This window comes from Salmo salar, chromosome 17 (genome assembly GCF_965601325.2).
Source record: "Salmo salar chromosome 17, fSalSal1, whole genome shotgun sequence".
Taxonomy (NCBI): Eukaryota; Metazoa; Chordata; class Actinopteri; order Salmoniformes; family Salmonidae; genus Salmo; species Salmo salar.
In genome coordinates this window covers 19,752,849-19,770,122 of record NC_138307.1, presented here as the reverse complement: position 1 = coordinate 19,770,122, position 17,274 = coordinate 19,752,849, and the positions used below count along the sequence as shown (strand labels likewise).

The 17,274-nt window shown below is 44.3% G+C and overlaps 1 protein-coding gene across 1 annotated transcript in view; it reads left to right on the top strand.

The window, feature by feature from the left end:
* Positions 1-17,069, top strand: part of LOC106575569 (interleukin-1 receptor accessory protein-like 1) — a 401,023-nt gene extending 383,954 nt beyond the window's left edge. Inside the window, exons 9-12 of the mRNA XM_045699173.2 lie at positions 6,350-6,496; positions 11,550-11,720; positions 12,726-12,770; positions 15,622-17,069. Of these exons, the coding sequence (XP_045555129.1) occupies positions 6,350-6,496; positions 11,550-11,720; positions 12,726-12,770; positions 15,622-16,364 (1,106 nt within the window). The 3' untranslated portion in view covers positions 16,365-17,069. The remainder of the gene's footprint in view (positions 1-6,349; positions 6,497-11,549; positions 11,721-12,725; positions 12,771-15,621) is intronic.
* Positions 17,070-17,274: the final 205 nt, after the last annotated feature.

The following is a 17,274-nucleotide window of genomic DNA, read 5'->3' as shown; positions in this document are numbered from 1 at the left end:
CTCGCTTTTAAGGAGAAGGACTCCCTTGTTCCCCAGCAGAGACTTGTGTTATCAACAGGACACATACCCAGAAAGAACAGGGTGACCCAAATCCTCAAGTTTGCATACTTTCAAAGCACTGATGAGACACTGCTGATTGGCTGGTCAGGCTGCAGTAAAGAGCGTGCTGATTGGACAGAGATAAGGTGGTGTTGTGTTTATTGTAACATCAAATGCATTAGCCTGGATTTGTTTCATCATGTGTGTGTGTGTGTGTGTGTGTGTGTGTGTGTGTGTGTGTGTGTGTGTGCACATGTGTACGTGTGTGCACATGTGTACGTGTGTGTGTGTGTGTGTGCACATGTGTACGTGTGTGCGTGTGTGTGTGTGTGTGTGTGTGTGCACATGTGTACGTGTGTGCGTGTGTGTGTGTGTGTGTGTGTATGTGTGTGTGTGTGTGTGTGTGTGTGTGTGTGTGTGTGTGTGTGTGTGTGTGTGTGTGTGTGTGTGTGTGTGTGTGTGTGTGTGTGTGTGTGTGTGTGTGTGTGTGTGCGCCTGTGTGTCCAATGCAAAAATAATGCTTAATTGGCATGACATCAGACTGGTGCAACTATTTTGGACTTCTTCTCACTTGTGCTTTTCGTTCTACATTTCGGAGACCTAAAGATCACCAGGGTTTAGATTCAATCATCAATAAACATCACAAACAACCATCCAAGTGAACCTTGGTCTAGCTTGGTCTTCCGAGTGGAACACAAGGGAAAGTGATTTGATGTTTCAATCCAAATGGCCAGCCTAATCTCGTGCAGTTTATTCTCTGTAGAAATCCTTTAATATACCAAATGAAATGGAACTGGGATGCCATCAAAGCTTTCTCAAAAGCTGCAAGCTTAAAAGAGGAAATAACTTACTATGTAAATATATTCACCACTTTTACGGCCGCTGAGAAAACCGCAACACTTACGTAAGAAGCAAAATGTATTTACTTAAATCATGATTTTTAACACACACGCACGCCCGCACGCACGCACACACAGACACACACACACACACACACACACACACACACACACACACACACACACACACACACACACACACACACACACACACACACACACACACACACACACACACACACACACACACACACACAGGAACACACACACACTTCCACAACCATTACAACAATACACACTATAAGTTATCATTGAAAACCATACAGAGACTACCATGAAACACTACCACTCAGAAAGCCTTCTCTCACACACACACACACACACACACACACACACACACACACACACACACACACACACACACACACACACACACACACACACACACTTCTGGTTTACCACTCTGATGGCTGTCTAAAAAAACACTTCTGGTTTACCACTCTAATGGCTGTCTAACACCAATAACATTTCTGGTTTACCACTCTAATGGCTGTCTAAAAAAACACTTCTGGTTTACCACTCTGATGGCTGTCTAAAAAAACACTTCTGGTTTACCACTCTGATGGCTGTCTAACACCAATAACACTTCTGGTTTACCACTCTGATGGCTGTCTAAAAAAACACTTCTGGTTTACCACTCTAATGGCTGTCTAAAAAAACACTTCTGGTTTACCCCTATGATGGCTGTCTAACACCAATAACACTTCTGGTTTACCACTCTGATGGCTTTCTAAAAAAACACTTCTGGTTTACCACTCTGATGGCTGTCTAAAAAAAACACTTCTGGCTTACCACTCTGATGGCTTTCTAAAAAAAACACTTCTGGTTTACCACTCTGATGGCTGTCTAAAAAACCACTTCTGGTTTACCACTCTGATGGCTGTCTAACACCAATAACACTTCTGGTTTACCACTCTAATGGCTGTCTAAAAAAACACTTCTGGTTTACCACTCTGATGGCTTTCTAAAAAAACACTTCTGGTTTACCACTCTGATGGCTGTCTAAAAAAACACTTCTGGTTTACCACTCTGATGGCTGTCTAACACCAATAACACTTCTGTTTTACCACTCTGATGGCTGTTTAAAAAAACACTTCTGGTTTACCACTCTGATGGCTGTCTAAAAAAACACTTCTGGTTTACCACTCTGATGGCTGTCTAAAAAAAACACTTCTGGCTTACCACTCTGATAGCTGTCTAAAAAAAACACTTCTGGCTTACCACTCTGATGGCTGACTAGGGCTGTTGCGGTGACCATACGGTCACCACCACACCTGCGAATACGAGTCAAATTCCATGTGACCATTAGGTCACGGTAATTAGGCTTCTCCAAGCTCTGATGCTGCTGTTGGTCATTAGTATCCTACCAAACTTACTAACTGCCTGGTACTCAGCACTCTATTGTCCCTCGAATCACTCTGAAATCAATGCAAATGTAATCTAAAATGTAATCAAACACTTCATGAGAGCCCATGAGCTTATGTTGCCCAACATTTCTATTGGCTATGCAATTGCGTGAGAAAACAGAGTGATGGCCTCTATTAAAAAGAGGAGGATCCCATCAACTTTCTATAGGCTAGGCCTACTATCTTTATTTCTCAACTTTCCTAATATTAAGCACATTGCTACTCTTTACAATAGGAGTATAGCCTACCTGGCTGGCATGAAAATGGTCCACGGGAAAAGCTTCCTCCATTTGCTATTTCAGTACATAGATGACATGTATTTTTTCACGCTGCCCCTGTTTCGAGATACGTGCATGATAATGGTCCATTCCAAATCAAAACAAATGTCACACATATATTATTTAGTATATGTAAAGACCAGATTAAATCAAGAATAGTGTGATGGGTGACAATATTAGCCTATCACTTGTGAATTATATATTATCACCTGTGAATGATGCCCAGCATAAGAAACAATGCCTGTGGACAGTTCTTCCAATATCTTCAATATGCACCTCGGAATTGGATAAGGACACGCACAGTTGCGTCCCCGATGGGTCCGCCTTCACTTGTAGCCTCTGAGAAAGACCCGATCATGTGATTGAGATCCATGTGATTGAGAGGTAATTTGGAGCGCAGGGGGAAGGGCACAATGGCCACTGGCTGCAAAAGGCATGGATTATTTTAGGGTACATTACGGCCACACAAAAGGGATGCCGCCGTGAAATGCTTGTCAAATTGTGAATGAGTGACTGATGTAGTGTGTACAGCCTGCACAAAAACAAAGCAGAGCTCATGCCTTTCAAGCAACTTTTTTCAAATCATCATTAGAGTTGCATCATGCAGCCTTACAATGAATTAAACATCAAAATATATAGCCCAACATTTGTAGAACAACAATTTACATTAATAACTGTAAATGAAGCATAACTGTAGGAGTACTTGTTTCTTTGTTAACTGCTCAACACAGAATAGCCGCATGTGTGCACTCCCTCAAATCGTTTGGAGAAAATATATTTTCTATTTTATTCAGCTATGTTCAATTGTATTCTTCATACTATAAAATAATGCCACGTAATTCTAAGCAAATCTTAACTAGGGTAGCCCACAGCCATTTGGCATAGCCAGATCAGGACCTACCATAAGGACAACTCAGAGTATGCTATTCTGTTCTTCTCAAATAGATGACATTTTCTTCATATCATGCTTCTTTAGACCTGTCTAAAATAAATAATGGATTTATTGTAAAGGTGTAAGCTATATTATATGGATTTATTTGACTTTTTTAAATGTAGATGTTCCAAAGGTATGCATCAGTGACTTGTAGGCTATGTGTGGAAGCCAGGAGATGCTAAATGTGTTTATTTTAATTAACGGTCAATTACCGTGAGAATGACAGTTATTTGCTTGACAATCACCAGCTGTCATAATTTCATGACCGCCACAGCCCTATGGCTGACTAACACCAAAACACTTCTGGCGTACCATTGATGGCTGTCTCACACCAAAAAAACACTTCTGGCGTAGCATTGATGGCTGTCTCACACCAAAAAAACACTTCTGGCGTACCATTGATGGCTGTCTCACACCAAAAAAACACTTCTGGCGTACCATTGATGGCTGTCTCACACCAAAAAAACACTTCTGGCGTAGCATTGATGGCTGTCTCACACCAAAAAAACACTTCTGGCGTACCATTGATGGCTGTCTCACACCAAAAAAACACTTCTGGCGTACCATTGATGGCTGTCTCACACCAAAAAAACACTTCTGGCGTACCATTGATGGCTGTCTCACACCAAAAAAACACTTCTGGCGTAGCATTGATGGCTGTCTCACACCAAAAAAACACTTCTGGCGTACCATTGATGGCTGTCTCACACCAAAAAAACACTTCTGGCGTACCATTGATGGCTGTCTCACACCAAAAAAACACTTCTGGCGTAGCATTGATGGCTGTCTCACACCAAAAAAACACTTCTGGCGTAGCATTGATGGCTGTCTCACACCAAAAAAACACTTCTGGCGTACCATTGATGGCTGTCTCACACCAAAAAAACACTTCTGGCGTACCATTGATGGCTGTCTCACACCAAAAAAACACTTCTGGCGTACCATTGATGGCTGTCTCACACCAAAAAAACACTTCTGGCGTACCATTGATGGCTGTCTCACACCAAAAAAACACTTTTGGCGTACCATTGATGGCTGTCTCACACCAAAAAAACACTTTTGGCGTACCATTGATGGCTGTCTCACACCAAAACAACACTTCTGCAGTGTTCAAATGATGAAAATGGATCGCTTGTGACCTGGGTCTATTCGTTATCTCTTATTCTTATTATAAAAGATCTTGATGGGTCTCATGTTCACAACCCTGGGTGGTTTACAGAGATGGCTGTCTCAGTCCAGTGAATGTTTTTAAAGCTAAAATGTATCTTTGACATTTTTTAAATGAAAGGCCATTGCTATAGATATTCTCAGAAGGAGTCTTTTTAAGAAGGGGGATTTGAGACAACAAGATGAAAAGAATCTCAACTGCTTCTAGGGACCAGAATAATAACTGTATCTCTGTGTATTGTTGTGGTGTACTGTTTGGCTAGCGAAGGTCTCTTCAGGTCCTTGTGGTTATTGACTGAGATGAAAACATCATTGTCCTTGTTATGTCTCAGAAAAATGTAGATCTTATGGCCTAAAAAGCGTTGAAGAGTGAGGATTTGCCGACCATGGCTCTTTGCTTTCTTATTGAACCCAAAAGGGTTTGATCCCCCAGAACTTAGGAAAACACTACACATTGATCTGAAAATGTATAAATTTAGTAGACAGCTTTCATGTTAGCAGTCCACACAACTGGCAGCAGAACTCAGTCCCTAGTTAAAAGATAAGGACGGAAATCAGCAGAACCAGAGCCTTGCAGTGCCCACCCCTCCACTAAACCTACAGTATGAAGCCACTCCACTACCATACACTGCCGCAGCCTCAATGTACAGTACTATAGGATTCTAAATGGAACCCGGGAAGGATAGCATTGTGCCTGAGTTACCTCGACACTCAGGCTTTCAGACAGACAGAGTTGTGGTGGGGTGTATTTACTGAGATCAGTGTCTCGTGGAGTTTACTGTTGATGGTCCTGGGAGATCCTGTCAGCTCTGGGAGGATGATGGATGGCTGAGGGGGTAAAAGAGTTCACTCCATCTCTCTCTGAGGCTGCGTCTCAAATGGCGCCCTCTTCCTCACATAGGTCATGACTTTTGACCAGAGCCCTATAGGCCCTGGTCAAAGGTAGTGCACTATATAGGGACTAGGGTGCCATGCGGGACACAGCCATGTGCCAGTCTATATTATATTACTGCTCTAATGACTTGGCTTGCTTGGTTTGGTGCCCTTACAGCGTTACACTCACATCTTTAATGGAGCTTCCCTTGTCAACGGGAGGTCACCATCAGTTCCTGGCCAGTCGTGTACTATAGCTGGGGCCTCCAGGCTATGGCTGACCTGTGCTGGTGCGTTGCCGAGGTCTAAACACCAAATAGAGGCCGTCTTAGGAGAAGTAGTTCACGCAAAGTATAATTTTTGTGGGGTGGGGGGGGCTACCTAAGGAACAGTTGAAAATTTGGGTTGGTTAGCTTAGCTTAGCATAAGCATAGTTGAAGGTAAATCAATGGGAGTGGTAGCTAGGAACCCTGTTAGCATGCTAGCAGCTAGCTGGAGTCTGGCTTGATCTCCCTCATGTTCTAAATCATGTTATGTAGCTTCTGTGCTAATGAAGTATCCAGAGACAATAAGCAGTGACATCATGCTGTGTTTGAGGATGTATTTGGTGAGTGTGCTTGCTTTTTGGATTTGATAAAGAAAGATTAACGAAGTAAACATTATCGTCTTCTCTATCTCTTTTTCTTCCTCTCTTTCTTTCTTCCTCCCTCCCTCCCCCTCTCTCTCTCTCTCTCTCCCTCCCTTCTCTCACAGCAGAGCTTATGTACACAGTGGAGCTGGCGGGAGGCTTGGGGGCCATCTTGTTGTTGTTGATCTGCCTCGTGACCCTCTACAAGTGCTACAAGATGGAGCTCATGCTCTTCTACAGGAACCATTTTGGCAGCGAGGATATCGACGGAGGTGAGATACTCTCAACTCACACTAGGACCAACAGCACCCATTATAAACCCTGAATGAAGTCTACAGTGCACTCTTAGAAAAAAGGGTTCTAAAATGGTTCTTCAGCTGTCCCCATAGGAAAATCCTTTTTGGTTCCATGTAGAACCCTTTTTGATTCCAGGTAGAACCTTTTAGGATCTATGTTTCGGCGTCACCAAAAGGGACTAGGGTAATACTCAGGACATTTAGACCATTTATCTGTCTTGTTTCATGTGGTTTCACATAATATTTTGTTCGGGACATTGCTCGAAAGAGGATTTCATTTCATTATAAAAGTAGGAAAATGTGTTTTTCTACAAATCCTATCTTGAGATAGAAATAAGAACTTAAGGGTTCTAAATTGAACCGCAATAAATTCTAATTGTGTGGCTGAATAGTGAATGAGTTAAGGAGGAGTATTCATCAATCTGGTCTGGCGGTTTCATTTGATTTCCCTTAATGAGTCTTTCAAGTGGAGGGCTAGGGCTACAATGAATTCAGTGAACAAGATTACTTTTGGGGTGTCTGAAGGACGCTGTGTGGAGACTGGAGAGTGTCATTAGCCCAGAAAGGTTGCCTCCGCTTTGCTCTTTTCCTCCCCCAGCCCTCTGTTTTCCACCAATCACATTGCCTGGATGGTTGAGGCATCAGACATGTCTATGAAAGTCATTACCAGGCCTGTACTGTGTTGGGCTTTGGGACAGAAGTGGGGGGCTTTGAAGTAATAGATGGTTTCAAGGCGCCACAGAGGAGAGAAAAGAGAGCCAGAGCTTTAAACCTAATGCTAAACAGCAATTGTCTCCTTTAATTGTGCCACCCGAGTGAGCAGAGAGGAGAGGGAAAGAGATTTTCAATTTGCTCTCTGTTTAAAGGGATCAGTTTCAATAAGCCACATAGTGTTGCCCATGGCCGTGGCTCCCAGGAGGGACGATGGAGAGACACATACTTTCTCTTTAACGCTCAGGACTGGGTGATTACTCCTTCCCTGGATTGTATTCCCCCCTCACCCCTCAAGCTCTTCTTTCATTGGCCACAAGGACTTCTACTTCATCACCATCACAAGCCATTCAGGAAAATCCTTTTTTCTCCTCTCTCTTCTCTGTGTCTGACTGACAGCACCAGAATGATCAGGTTCGGTTAAAAGCGGTTTTAAGTCTCCGTTCGTATGGGTGTTTGCCGGGGTTGTCTTGCATAACGACCACCCACACTTTACAGATGCATGAGCTTGCCGAGTTGTGACATGAACGTAACCCTCATTTGCATATAATACTGTATATGATTTAACTTTGACTTTATTTAAATCATGCAGTAGGTTGAACTTGATCATCGCTTAGGGATAAGCAATGACTTAACATAAAGATAACAAATACCTTATGTCTTATAATAAACGTAACTTATGTAGGAATGCTAATGAGCCCAACTCCCCCTGCAGTTCTTTAGCTTTCACGGCTAACGATGTAGGTTGCATTCTATTCAGAACAATCTGGAAGGAGCCCAGAGGTTCCTGCTCAGTCCCTGAACACTTTTTTTAATAGCGAGTTCAAAAGTTCTCTCACTCTCTGTGGTCCTGCCAGTATGCATATGCAGCCACAGCTATGGATGGATGTAAGCTATGTGTGCATCAGTCATGGCTTTTTACTTCAGAGTCAGAGAGTGGGATGGATGGATGCTGAGGGTGGTGGAACACGCGGGACGGAAACAGTTCCCCTTCTCAGCCTTCTTAAGTTCGCCTCATTGGACCTCAGAGAGGAAGGAGAGGAGGAAGAGGAAGGAGTCACTGCTTATTCTACCTCCGAATCTCACCCATACCTGCTCTCTATCGCTATCTCTATCTCTATCTTTCTCTCTCTCTCTCTCTCTCTCTCTCTCTCTCTCTCTCTCTCTCTCTCTCCCACTCCCTCACACAGTAACCACTCAGATATGAGTGATTCAGTTCTACTGAAATAGATTCTGATCTACCTACATGCGTTTCTCTCTTAAAGGGGCCGTTTCACTTTACTGTATAGAAAGAGATTTTTATATAGGTTTGGATTCCTCCTGTTCTCTCCTCTTATCTCCCACTTCTCTCCTCTCCTCTCTTTTCTTTTATTGTCCCCTCCCCTCCTCTCTTCTCTTCTCCACTCCTCTCTTCCTTGCTTCATCTCTCCTCTCCTCCTCTCTTCCTGTCCTCTCCCCTCCTCTCCTCGCTTCTCTTCTCCCCTCTCCCCTCCTCCCCTCATCTCCTCCTCTCCTCCTCCTCATATCTCCTCCTCTCCTTTCCCCACCTCTCTTCCTCATCGCTCCTCCTCTCCTCTACTCTCTGTGTTGTCGGAAGCCCATCCTGGTCTAACAGCTCCCCTTCAGCAGGTACAATGATCTGAAGGATGGCAGTCTGTGGATTATCCCTTTACCTGTGGTAATAAGAGAGGTTTAAACCCCTCTCTAATGAGTTTACCAGAGAGAGAGAGAGAGAGAGAGAGAGAGAGAGAGAGAGAGAGAGAGAGAGAGAGAGAGAGAGAGAGAGACCCCTGTGTTGTCTCTCGTCCCTGGGGAATCCCTCTCTTCTCTTGTGTCTCTCCCTTTATTCCACTTCCTCTGGCTCGTTGCCGCAGCAGATTTCATTGCTTTGTGTCTCGTTGAAGTGCGCCGAGGCCGGAGCCGCTCCTCTCCTCTCTCTCCTGCACGGGGAAAACATTACCGCTATCACCTCCCATGTTGGGCTTTTCTCCTCGCCGTTTAATCCTTTCAAATCCAGCATCAATCATATTCTTCATGTGCCTGGCTGCCGTGCGGATAAAGGATGGGTCGGAGCCATTTTGTGCCTAGGGAAGCGTTCAGTTTCCTACCTCAGCCCAGTCACAGTGAACACAGTGACATTGTTTGGCAAAAGAGTCTGGATTGTAATAAAATGTACCCAGAGGAGTGGAAGCTGGCAGTAAGGTCAGTCAGAGTGACGCAGGTGTCATGTTTCTTCCTGCTGTTCTGCTATGCAGAGAGAGCTAAAATACTGGACCTCTTCACCACGTTGATAGTCTGCAAAGCTGTCATGGTTATCGATCCCTGACCATGTGACCTGACCAGGAGAAACAGACCAATGAAAAGTTGCCCTACTTATGATGACATGGGTTCGGTTGTGGTGTGTGATGTGTGATGTGTGTGTCATGTGAAAATGAAAAATAAACAATGCAGACATGAGAAGTCCAGAAGCCCTATTGGGTCAGAAGCCCTGTTGAAACAGAAGCCCTATTGAAACTGAAGCCCTATTGACTCTGAAGCCCTATTGACTCTGAAGACCTATTGACTCTGAAGCCCTATTGACTCTGAAGCCCTATAGAGTCTGAAGCCCTATTGACTCTGAAGCCCTATAGAGTCTGAAGCCCTATTGACTCTGAAAGCCTATTGACTCTGAAGCCCTATTGACTCTGAAGCCCTATTGACTCTGAAACCCAATAGAGTCTGAAGTCCTATTGACTCTGAAGCCCTATTGAGTCTGAAGCCCTATTGAGTCTGAAGCCCTATTGAGTCTGAAGCCCTATTGAGTCTGAAGCCCTGTTGAGTCAGAAAACCTACTGAGTCTGAAGCCCTATTGTGTCTGAAGCCCAATATAGTCTGAAGCCCAATATAATCTGAAACCCTATTGTGTCTGAAGCCCAATATAGTCTGAAGCCCAATATAATCTGAAGCACTATTGAGTCTGAAGCCCTATTGAGTCTGAAGCCCTATTGAGTCTGAAGCCCTATTGAGTCTGACGCCCTGTTGAGTCAGAAACCCTACTGAGTCTGAAGCCCTATTGTGTCTGAAGCCCAATATAGTCTGAAGCCCAATATAATCTGAAACCCTATTGTGTCTGAAGCCCAATATAGTCTGAAGCCCAATATAATATGAAGCACTATTGAGTCTGAAGCCCTATTGAGTCTGAAGCCCTACTGCGTCTGAAGCCCTATTGAGTCTGAGGCCCTTTTGTGTCTGAAGCCCAATATAGTCTGAAGCCCAATATAATCTGAAGCCCTATTGAGTCTGAAGCCCAATAGAGACTAAAGCCCAATAGAGACTGAAGCCCTATTGACTCTGAAGCCCAATAGAGTCTGAAGCCATATTGACTCTGAAGCCCAATAGAGTCTGAAGCCCTATTGACTCTGAAGCCCAGTAGAGACTGAAACCCTATTGACTCTGAACCCCTATTGACTCTGAAGCCCTATTGTGTCTGAAGCCCAATATAGTCTGAAGCCCAATATAGTCTGAATCCCAATAGAGTCTGAAGCCCAATAGAGTCTGAAGCCCAATAGAGTCTGAAGCCCTATTGACTCTGAAGCCCAATAGACTCTGAAGCCCAATAGAGTCTGAAGCCCAATAGAGACTGAAGCCCTATTGACTCTGAAGCCCAATAGAGACTGAAGCCCTATTGATTCTGAAGCCCTATTGAGACTGAAGCCCTATTGACTCTGAAGCCCAATAGAGACTGAAGCCCTATTGATTCTGAAGCCCTATTGAGTCTGAAGCCCTATTGAGTCAGAAACCCTTTTGAGTCTGAAGCCCAATAGAGTCTGAAGCCCTATTGAGTCTGAAGCCCTATTGAGTCAGAAACCCTATTGACTCTGAAGCCTAATAGAGTCTGAAGCCCAATATAATCTGAAGCCCAATAGAGTCTGAAGCCCAATAGAGTCTGAAGCCATATTGAGTCTAATGGACTGGTCTGTATGTTACTAATATCCTCTATAGTGTAGTAATGGACTGGTCTGTATGTTACTAATATCCTCTATAGTGTAGTAATGGACTGGTCTGTATGTTACTAATATCCTCTATAGTGAAGTAATAGACTGGTCTGTATGTTACTAATATCATCTATAGTGTAGTAATGGACTGGTCTGTATGTTACTAATATCCTCTATAGTGTAGTAATGGACTGGTCTGTATGTTACTAATATCCTCTATAGTGTAATAATGGACTGGTCTGTATGTTACTAATATCATCTATAGTGTAGTAATGGACTGGTCTGTATGTTACTAATATCATCTATAGTGTAGTAATGGACTGGTCTGTATGTTACTCCTGTAGATAATAAGGACTATGATGCCTATCTGTCATACACCAAAGTGGACCCGGACCAGTGGAGTCAGGAGACGCGTGAGGAGGAACGCTTCGCCCTGGAGATCCTACCCGACGTCCTGGAGAGGCATTATGGGTATAAACTGTTCATTCCAGACAGGGACTTGATCCCAACCGGAAGTAAGTTTTGTACTTTTTTGGTTAATTTCCTGTTTAATTCTGTTTCTAATGTTGTCGTTGTGTTGTGTACATATCACGTGACACATTCTACCATCTTACTGTAAACATCTGACAAACGTTGATTTTGGAGTAAACTGTCACTTTAACCTGTGAATTACAACGTAGCAGCATGTAGCCTTCAGCTGCTGATTTTGAGTTGTCTGTGGTACAGCTGAAAACGTGTAATTAGTGGGTAATAATCAACTTTGTGATTATATTGCATTGATCCAGTCTTAATCATATCTTTATGATCGCTGTCTAACAACCAATCATGTTGACTGCAGTTTAGTTTGCTTGTAATTCAGATTTACACTTGGCACCTGTGATAGGGTCATGATATTGGATGATAATGCTTCACTGATACTATTCCATTACTCTCAGTGAGAATACTTTTCTTTGTTTTTGCTCATTTGTGTCACGTTCTTGTCTGTCACATTGTTCAGTTTGTGTCGATGTTACGAATAGAGTCAGTTTGACTTAAATGTTTGTGTTGTCCGGGGGACTGTGTTAATAGGGGATCCGTGGCACAAACCCAGGGCTAAAATACACACCTTCTAAGGACATTTGTTCTTCTCTAAGACCTCATAAGTCAATGGAATTGTCTCCAGGCAAATTAACAAAAAAAATTCTGATGCAAATAAATCTATTTGTTTCACTGAAAATATATGCTATGTTGAAAGTTTGAGTATAAAGTAATCAATGGAAATAGAGGTCTTCATAGCCAATGAATTGTTTAAAATGCATCTATTACAATGTAATACATAGTATGTAAACTGACAGGCTCCTTTGGTCCTGATGCCACAACTCCCATATTAAACTGGGATAAACGTGTTTTGGTGAGTTGAGAGAAACTAGTCACAGTTTATCTAAGTAACTTATTTAAGTCCCCTGACTCTAACTTCCTCTGATGCCTTTCTGCAAGTCTACCTGATCACACCTTTTGAATGTTGAACTGTTTATGTTTAGGTTTCACCAATGATCATTTCCAGGACGATTCAAGACTCCTTAGAGGTACTCTCATTCCCCCAGCCACTTACCACTACTGTGTCAGCAACTAACCACAACAAGGCACAACCAGCCACAACTAACCACAATCACCCAGCCTCACCCAGCCACACCCAGCCGCACCCGGCCGCACCCGGCCACACCCAGCCTCACCCAGCCACACCCAGCCACAACCAGCCACACCCAGCCACACCCAGCCACACCCAGCCACAACCAGCCACAACCAGCCACAACCAGCCACACCCAGCCACACCAACCGTGCTACTCTAGAAAGATCATCAGAGAGGAAAGAGGCTTAGAGAGAGACAGAGACAGAGAAGCAGAAAGAGACAGAGACAGAGAGAGACAGAGACAGAGAGAGATTGAGAGAGATGGAGAGAGGCAGAGACAGAGAGAGGCAGAGACAGAGACAGAGAGAGGCAGCGACAGAGAAGCAGAGACAGACAGAGACAGACAGAGACAGACAGAGACAGACAGAGACAGAGAAGCAGAGACAGACAGAGACAGACAGAGACAGAGAAGCAGAGACAGACAGAGACAGAGAAGCAGAGACAGACAGAGACAGAGAAGCAGAGAGAGACAGAGAAACAGAGAGAGACAGAGACAGACAGAGAAGCAGAGAGACATAGAAGCAGAGACAGAGAGGAGCAGAGGAGCAGAGTCAGAGAGAGAGACAGAGAAGCAGAGAGAGAGAGAGAGACAGAGAAGCAGAGAGAGAGAGAAGCAGAGAAGCAGAGAGCGACAGAAGCAGAGAGAGGCAGAGAAGCAGAGAAGCAAAGAGAGAGAGACAGAGAAGCAGAGAGAGAGAGGCAGAGAAGCAGAGAGAGAGATAGTAAAGAGGGTGGAAAGGGGTCTTGTGTTTGCCAGCATTAAAGTCCAATTACAGAGAACATCCAGACTGACTTATCATAGTGAGGTGATGAGAGGGCTTTGTTCTCCATGCTCCTGCTAATCAGCCTGCTCGCCTGCTCTCCTCTATCCCCAGGGGCTCAGCTGAGCATAAGGCATAAAAGAGAAAAGCCCTTTTGAGTTTTAACTTCCCCAAGGGTTGGAGGGAGACAAGAAGGAGAGAGACGGAGGGTGAGGGAGATGTAGAGGGGTGCACAAGGAAATGGAGTGAGTGAGAAGGAGTGAGGGAGAGAGGGAGAGAGGGAGAAAGAGGGAGGGAGAGAGAGAGAGAGAGAGAGAGAGAGCGAGAGAGAGAGAGAGAGAGAGAGAGAGAGAGAGAGAGCGACAGAGAGAGAGAGCGACAGAGAGAGAGAGAGAGAGAGAGAGATGGCCAGCCCTGTTGGCTCAGAGAGCAGCACCTCTCACAGTAGGGGCTCTTTGATTAGAAAGGGAAGCTTAGTTAATCCTGTCAACCTGTAGTGGAAGAGTCTTTGTTTCTGACAGGACCCCAGCAGCCTCACTAACAGCAGGCTTTAGCAGTCTCTGCTCTTCTGGCGGCATGTAGGGCACACGCACAATGGCTACATTTGGCTCTGTGATTTATACTGTTACAAATGAGAAACACTGTGTTTAGAAAGGGCCGTTTGTATAGTGTGTATCCCTACACACACACACACACACACACACACACACACAAACACATAGTAGATATACACACACACACACAAACAAGACACTAGCTGTCTCTCTCTCTCTCACTCCCTCACACACACACAAACACACACACACACACACACCTACCCACAGATCAATTTCTCTCATATTGTTATCACTATGAAGTTATTGTGACTCAGTAGGTCTCTAATAGCCATTAGATCAGCAGTTTAGAACATACAGTTTAACAAGGCTATGGGGTCTGATAGGTCAACGTATTGTCTGATGTCAGTGTGTTTATGGGGTCTGATAGGTCAACGTATTGTCTGATGTCAGTGTGTTTATGGGGTCTGATAGGTCAACGTATTGTCTGATGTCAGTGTGTTTATGGGGTCTGATAGGTCAACGTATTGTCTGATGTCAGTGTGTTTATGGGGTCTGATAGGTCAACGTATTGTCTGATGTCAGTGTGTTTATGGGGTCTGATAGGTCAACGTATTGTCTGATGTCAGTGTGTTTATGGGGTCTGATAGGTCAACGTATTGTCTGATGTCAGTGTGTTTATGGGGTCTGATAGGTCAACGTATTGTCTGATGTCAGTGTGTTTATGGGGTCTGATAGGTCAACGTATTGTCTGATGTCAGTGTGTTTATGGGGTCTGATAGGTCAACGTATTGTCTGATGTCAGTGTGTTTATGGGGTCTGATAGGTCAACGTATTGTCTGATGTCAGTGTGTTTATGGGGTCTGATAGGTCAACGTATTGTCTGATGTCAGTGTGTTTATGGGGTCTGATAGGTCAACGTATTGTCTGATGTCAGTGTGTTTTGTGTTTGTTGACTTATTTCCCATTCTCTCTGTTTTTCTAAAAATAAACATGTAAAATGCATGCTATATGTCCTGTTATGATGCATTAGATTTATGCACTTCCATTTAAATATCCTATTTAGCTAGTCAAACTCAATAAAAGACAATAGCAGGCAGCATCAACCAGTGGATGATATACCATGTTTTACATACTATACATACAGACTAGAATATATATATGATATATTTATATTATATACTATATATTTAGCTGTGTTATTATTTCATACTGTAACTTCCTTCATATCTTTCTTGCCTCTCTTTCTTTCTCTCTCGCTCTTCTTCTCTCCCCTCTCTCTCTGTATCCCTCTCCTTCCCTCCCCTCTGCCTCTCTATCTCTCTCCCTCCCTCCCTTCTCTTTGTATCCCTCTCTTTCCCTCCCCTCTCTCTGTGTATCTATCTCCTTCCCTCCCCCCTCTCTCTGTATGCCTCTCCTTCCCTCTCTCCAGCCTATATAGAGGACGTGGCGCGCTGTGTGGACCAATCCAAGCGCCTCATCATCGTCATGACACCCAATTATGTGGTGCGGCGGGGTTGGAGCATCTTCGAGCTGGAGACCCGCCTCCGGAACATGCTGGTCACCGGGGAGATCAAGGTGATTCTGATTGAGTGTGCCGAGCTGCATGGCATCATGAACTACCAGGAAGTGGAAGCGCTCAAACACACCATCAAGATGCTGACCGTCATCAAGTGGCGTGGCCCCAAGAGCAACAAGCTCAGCTCCAACTTCTGGAAACACTTGCAGTACGAGATGCCCTTCAAGCACATGGAGCCCATCATCAGCAACGAGCAGGTGCTGGACGTCAGCGAGCAGGGCCCTTTCGGCGAGCTCCAGACCGTCTCCGCCATCTCCATGGCAGCCGCCACCTCGACCGCCATGGCCACGGCGCACCCGGACTTGCGGAGCACCTTCCACAACTCCACTGTCAACTACCACACCCAGATGAGGCAGCAGAAACATTACTACCGCAGCTACGAGTACGACATGGCCCCCGGCGGCAGCCTGCCTCCCCTCTCCACCCTGGGTAACCAGCACACCTACTGCAACATCCCTATGACTCTGATCAATGGACAGAGGCCCCACGGCCAGGCCAGGACACCCAGAGAACAGAGCATCGAGGAGGCACACGCCAATAACGCCATGCTACCGCTGCTGCCACGCGAGACCAGTATATCCAGTGTCATCTGGTGACAGCACCAGGCTGGCATAGGGACAGATGGGATATATTTTATGTAGAGGGAGAACTAGCTGGCAGAGTGTGTGGTGGTGGTGGTGGAGGGGGTGTTGCTACGGAGACCATTAGTGGACTAGAGACTGCTGCTGTGGAATTTGCACCAGGATTCACAGGGGGAAATCACCAACACAGGACAAGTCATTCTGTCAGACTAAGACGACATTTGTTTGACAAGGACTAAGGAGGATTTGGCGTGAAAAGGAGAACCCGTTGGGTTTGAAATGCCTGTACACACAGACACCAACGCCGATGTTCATTTACCCAGAAACTCAAGGAATACAGGGTCTTGTACATATATTTTATATTTCTTTATAGCGTCAGTATTTTTCTGTTGTTTTTCTTTGACCTTTCATTCACCAGTTTTTATCATCAAATTTCTACGTCTGTTTTGATTTAAGGTTTTAATTTTTTTGTATTTGGGTATGAAAGTGAAACCATGGTCTTTGAGGTCTATTGGCTGATCTGTTGTAATTTTGATCTTGACTTGTAGTGGAACTGGTGTAGTTTGAACGCTCTTTGTTTTTTAACAGTTATGGCATTGTAGCGGGAAAGTTTTGATGTTTCATTCGAAAGAAAATGTCCTTTTTTTGTTGTCCTGGTTACATAGATGGAATCTTCTTTATTTGGGACTCTTATTAAACACAACTAGATTATGCAACAGATGAAGAGGCCTGGGAGTATGCAAGATATGAATAGATGAACCAACCCACCGGGACACCATAGAGACTGGTGCTAGACTTGGTGTGCAAGTTTTGCAGCTCTCGCAAACATAGTGACATGCTCTTTTCAAAAGACAGCCTTTCTGTTCAGCTTAACAGAGACATATATCGCCCTAAAAACAACTACGTGTATTATTTTATGAGAAAG